This window comes from Carassius carassius, chromosome 50 (assembly GCF_963082965.1).
Source record: "Carassius carassius chromosome 50, fCarCar2.1, whole genome shotgun sequence".
Classification (NCBI taxonomy): Eukaryota; Metazoa; Chordata; class Actinopteri; order Cypriniformes; family Cyprinidae; genus Carassius; species Carassius carassius.
The window spans coordinates 10,555,322-10,561,296 of NC_081804.1; the positions used below are offsets into that span (position 1 = coordinate 10,555,322).

The 5,975-nt window shown below is 38.7% G+C and overlaps 1 protein-coding gene across 2 annotated transcripts in view; it reads left to right on the plus strand.

Annotated features, from left to right (window-relative positions):
* Positions 1-5,020, plus strand: part of LOC132133442 (creatine kinase U-type, mitochondrial-like) — an 11,974-nt gene extending 6,954 nt beyond the window's left edge. For both annotated transcript variants that reach the window (XM_059546267.1, XM_059546266.1), the window contains one exon: positions 4,589-5,020. In XM_059546267.1, coding sequence (XP_059402250.1) covers positions 4,589-4,702 — 114 coding nt within the window. In that variant the 3' untranslated portion in view covers positions 4,703-5,020. The remainder of the gene's footprint in view (positions 1-4,588) is intronic.
* The last annotated feature ends 955 nt before the right edge of the window (positions 5,021-5,975 follow it).

Sequence of the window (5,975 nt, forward strand, 5' to 3'; positions counted from 1 at the left end):
GCATAAACCATATATTTTCTCAGTTGTGTGTTTGTTATCTTCACGATTCATCAGTCAAAATGTTTCTGCTTTTTATTCAGCTCAGCTACAGCAGAGATTGGTTTGCCTACAGCGATAGCCAGATGCCTTTGTCCATATTATGGATTTCCTGCACATCTTAAGATATTACTTCCATAAGTCCGTTTTAGACTATCTGCATAGGAGCATTCTCCGGCTTTGAGTATGAACGAAACAGACACTGCATGAGAGATTTTAGCGCTCCATGATGTCCAGGATGCTTCATTTTGCATATTAATAAAACGTCAGGTCATGCATAGACTACCTTGTCTCTTTGAATTTAAATCTAGATTTATTTACACAGGCCCGTGAAACCAGAATAAAGTGCGGGGACAAGTTTACATTTCATTAAAATTAAATATTAAAAATGGATTTAACTTGTTCTATATACAAAGGTGCCTGTTCTCTTTCGTTCTTGCTGTTTAGTTGAGAAAAATTTAATGCGCGTCAATGGGTCTTGTCTTTTTTATGTTATCTTGCTAAAAACTATTTATAGGCTACTTCAAACTTTTATTATTTTATTATTATATTATTTTATTATTACAGTATTTATTTAAAAAAGCATAGAGTGCCCTAAAAATAATTGTTACAACTCTGGCAAAATAGGCTTATAATGATTTTCTCATCCTCCGAATTATACTTATCCATCCTGTTTTTATTATCATTATCATTAATACAATGAATAAAATTTAGAACAGAACTAGAATTGAGTTCCATTTTAAATGTGACAGAAATATATTTTTTCCAGAAAAAATTCTTTTCAGAAAATTTTTTTTTAAACAGCAACAGTTGTGTTTACAACAGCAAAACCACCATACCCTGTAAACTCAATAATTATGACAACAACAACAACAACAATAATATCAATAATACAATTCAGTTTCTAGTTCCAGAGTTATTGAAAGCTGCAAATCAATAATTATTTAACTTTTAAACTTTAATATGGTCTTTTCTGTTCTGTGTTTCTTTTTCAAAACTGTGTCACAGCATTTGCTGCTGTATCAGTAGAGAAGCCTCCATATTGTATTGCATCACAGTATATTGTAGTATTGATATCTTGAGCTCAGCCCTATTTAAAGCCATGTTCCATCCCTTTTATACTTTGAGCACCTGCCCCTCCAAAGGTCTCTGCAAGGCCTTGAAATTTTTACCAGCCATGAAACTGAACATGCATTATTTCATTAAGAAGAGGCCATTTTTTATTATTATCATTATTATTAATATTTATTATTTAATCAAATTATGAAAATGAAATGAAGAATAAAGAAATGGACTGTAAAGAATGTCATAATAATTTTAAATGAATAGAGAAGTTTGTGAGAAGCATCTTTTTGAGCCATGAAAAGATAACAGCGCTTCAATCTGAAACACACAACACATCAGATTACATATTTATATAATTACATTGCAGTCTTTATGATTTCATAATCATGTTAAACCATATTGTGTTTTCTATGGAGCCAAAAGAGTCTCAATAAAGATAAATGCACACACTACATTCACATATGCACACATAGGATTCATACATGCACACACATAATTCATAAATACACACACAGGATACACAAATGCGCACAAAATTCACAAATGCACACACAAAATTTAAAAAGCACAGAAGATTCACAAATGCATACAAAATTCAGAAATGCACACAAAATTCAGAAATACACACACAATTCAGAAATGCAAACAACATTTACAAATGCGCTCAAGATTCACAAATGCACAGGACAAGATTCAGAAATGTATTTCTGATGCACACACACATATATCTTGATTTACAAACTGCTAGCGGTCTGTGAACTTCACTGCATTTGTGTGTGAATTTTGAGACTCCCCTGACTTGGCTCGACACACAAATGCCTTTTTTTAAACAAGGAATGATCTGCAACCAATCAGATATCTCCCTTGTTTTAGCCAATCACAAGAATGCACCCCACGTGGGGGATTGTTTACTTATAAGCCAATCAGCGAACGACTCACTTTCCTCAACGAACAACTCTTTTTTCTCACGCAGCGAACGACTCACTTTCCTCAGCCAACGACTCACTTACCTCATGCAGCCGGCGACCCACTTTGCGCAGCCAGACACCCACTTTGCGCAGCAGGAGACTCACTTTCCGCAGCCGGAGAGTCACTTTCCTCTCGCAGCGAACGACTCACTTACCTCACGCAGCCGGTGACCCACTTTGCGCAGCCGGACACCCACTTTGCGCAGCAGGAGACTCACTTTCCGCAGCCGGAGAGTCACTTTCCTCTCGCAGCGAACGACTCACTTTCCTCACGCAGTGAACGATTCACTTTCCTCACGAATCACGCAGCGAACGGCTCACTTTCCTCAGCGAACGATTCACTTTCCTCACGCAGCGATCAACTCACTTTCCTCACGCAGCGAACGATTCACTTTCCTCACGAGTCACGCAGAGAGCAACTCACTTTCCTCAGCAAACGATTCACTTTCCTCACGCAGCGATCAACTCACTTTCCTAAGCGAACGACTCACTTTCCTCAAGCAGCCGGAGACCCACTTTTCGCAGTCGGAGAGTCACTTTCCTCTCGCAGCAGACCACTGACTCTCTCTTCATGTAGGGACCGAATATTATAATTAAAGTGACTTCTATATTGCATCCAAAAGAATATTTTGATATATTTAAATATTCAAAAAGGTGTAATTTTTTTTTTACTTTCATTCAAATATTTCAATAAAATGAAATAATTGCCTATTGCAAATTTATGAATCCATGGTTAACTTTTTTTCTGCAGTCACTGGGCTATATGTATGAGACATTTCTAAATTTATATTTTGTAAAAAATAATAAAAAAACTGAATTGTAATCTAAACATCTGTATTTTCATACAATTTCATAAATAAGTAGGCTATAATATGCCGCACCACAGGCATATAGTGCTGTGTGAACGCGTTCATGTGATTGGCTTATAAGTAAACAATTCCCCACGTGGAGTGCGTTCTTGTGATTGGCTAAAAGAAGGGAGATATCTGATTGGTTGCAGGCAATTATTTCATTTTATTGAAATATTTTAATGAAAGTAAAAAAAAAATTACACCTTTTTGAATATTTAAATATATCAAAATATTCTTTTGGATGCAATATAGAAGTCACTTTAATTATAATATTCGGTCCCTACATGAAGAGAGAGTCAGTGGTCTGCTGCGAGAGGAAAGTGACTCTCCGACTGCGAAAAGTGGGTCTCCGGCTGCTTGAGGAAAGTGAGTCGTTCGCTTAGGAAAGTGAGTTGATCGCTGCGTGAGGAAAGTGAATCGTTTGCTGAGGAAAGTGAGTTGCTCTCTGCGTGACTCGTGAGGAAAGTGAATTGTTCGCTGCGTGAGGAAAGTGAGTTGATCGCTGCGTGAGGAAAGTGAATCGTTCGCTGAGGAAAGTGAGTCGTTCGCTGCGTGATTCGTGAGGAAAGTGAATCGTTCACTGCGTGAGGAAAGTGAGTCGTTCGCTGCGAGAGGAAAGTGACTCTCCGGCTGCGGAAAGTGAGTCTCCTGCTGCGCAAAGTGGGTGTCCGGCTGCGCAAAGTGGGTCGCCGGCTGCGTGAGGTAAGTGAGTCGTTCGCTGCGAGAGGAAAGTGACTCTCCGGCTGCGGAAAGGGAGTCTCCTGCTGTGCAAAGTGGGTGTCTGGCTGCGCAAAGTGGGTTGCCGGCTGCGTGAGGTAAGTGAGTCGTTCGCTGAGGAAAGTGAGTCGTTCGCTGCGTGAGGAAAGTGAGTTGTTCGCTGAGGAAAGTGAGTCGTTCGCTGATTGGCTTATAAGTAAACAATCCCCCATGTGGGGTGCATTCTTGTGATTGGCTAAAACAAGGGAGATATCTGATTGGTTGCAAATCATTCCTTGTTTAAAAAAAGGCATTTGTGTGTCGAGCCAAGTCAGGGGAGTCTCAAAATTCACACACAAATGCAGTGAAGTTCACAGACCGCAAGCAGTTTGTAAATCAAGATATATGTGTGTGTGCATCAGAAATACATTTCTGAATCTTGTCCTGTGCATTTGTGAATCTTGAGTGCATTTGTTTGCATTTCTGAATTGTGTGTGTATTTCTGAATTTTGTGTGCATTTCTGAATTTTGTATGCATTTGTGAATCTTCTGTGCTTTTTAAATTTTGTGTGTGCATTTGTAAATTTTGTGCGCATTTGTGTATCCTGTGTTTCTATTTATGAATTATGTGTGTGCATGTATGAATCCTGTGTGTGCATATGTGAATGTATTGTGTGCATTTATCTTTATTGAGACTCTTTTGGCTCCATAGTTTTCAGGCATTGTTAGAATTATAAAAAAAAAGTTACAGTCCAACTGCTGAACAGTTTCAAATACTCGCCAAAGATGATTTGACGCATTTTTTTGGTACTTGGCGAGTGTTAATTTTAGGCTCTGGGTACTGATATATTGTGGCAAGTAAATGATGACAGAATTTCCATGTTTGGATGAACCGTCTCTTTAAAAACTGAAAAAAAAATTCTGATCTAATTATCTCACCATGACTTCTTGTCTTTATCATTATGTGCTCAGGTCCAGCTGGTTCAGACTGTGATAGACGGAGTGAACTATCTCATCGAATGCGAGAGGAAACTGGAGAGAGGCCAAGACATCAAAATCCCCGCCCCAATCAGCCAATTTAAATAGACTCACTTAGCCCCGCCCTTCTCCTGACTCCTCCCTCTAATGTGTTCCTTCCTCCTTCAATATTCCACTGATACTGATCCATAAGCAGGCCTCTGTGTTTCACCAGACATACCACACTCCAGTATAAAACAGGAGTGAATGTATCTTACATCATGATTGTGTTCATGTGGCGCTATTGATTTGTCACATTGTAACTTACTTGACTGAGTTGCAAAAATATTATAATAGCCATTGTCAAGATTTGCCTCAGGTGTCAGAGAATTAAACAGATGTTTTTGTTTAAGATGTTGACGATATACATTGCTGAATGGTCTTGGAGAGTGTCTTTGGAGAGTACATTTTACTGTTGTTGTAACTGAAAATATGCGAAAAGCAATACTACCACTGGAACAATTCATTTAAAGGTGCTCTAGTCATGTTTTATGGTTGGTACTGACACCTAGTGGAATGGATGAAGCATAGTAGACATGATTTATTTCATGTTAAAGTCATGTGATTTTAAAATGCCTGCCTCCATAAGCAACCCAATCCATGTAAAATAAAGCAGATGCTGATATCTTTAAGCTTTAAAAGTCTTGCCACCCTGAACTATTAAGGAGCTACCATGTGGCGAAAATTATATATTTTAAATAACTTTTCTAACTGGGTAGTATCTGAGATGAAGTCACAAGGCTTGTACATTGCATTATGTTGGAAAACTTATTTAAAGGGGTCATATGATGCTGCTAAAAAGAACATTATTTGGTGTAATGAAATGTGTTTATGTGGTTTAAGGTTAAAAAAACACATTATTTTCCACATAATGTACATTATTGTTTCTCCTCTGTGCCCTGCCTTTTGGAACGTGTCGATTTTTACAAGCTTTCATACAGAAGGTGTGCTCTGATTGGCCAGCTATCCAGTGCGTTGTGATTGGCCGAATACCTCAAGCATGTGACAGAAATGTTATGCCCCGTAACATATTGTGATGCCCTGTCCAGCCAGAGGGACGAGACATAAACATAAAAACCAATTATAAACGTGCTATAACCATGATTTCTAGTCGTTTCCTCTTTTGGAAGGCCATATAAAGTAGTTTCGCTTTCAAAACGAAACAGCATCACACACCTTGAGTAAGCAGAGGCCAGAGGCCTAAAGTGATTGAGTGGATTCTACGATGGAGCTTGTGGCAACCACATGTGACAACCCCAGGCTGGACTATGCTTCCTCCACGGTGAAGGCCAATCCGGCGATCCACAGAGGTGCAAAGTTGATGTATTTCCTCAGTGACCAG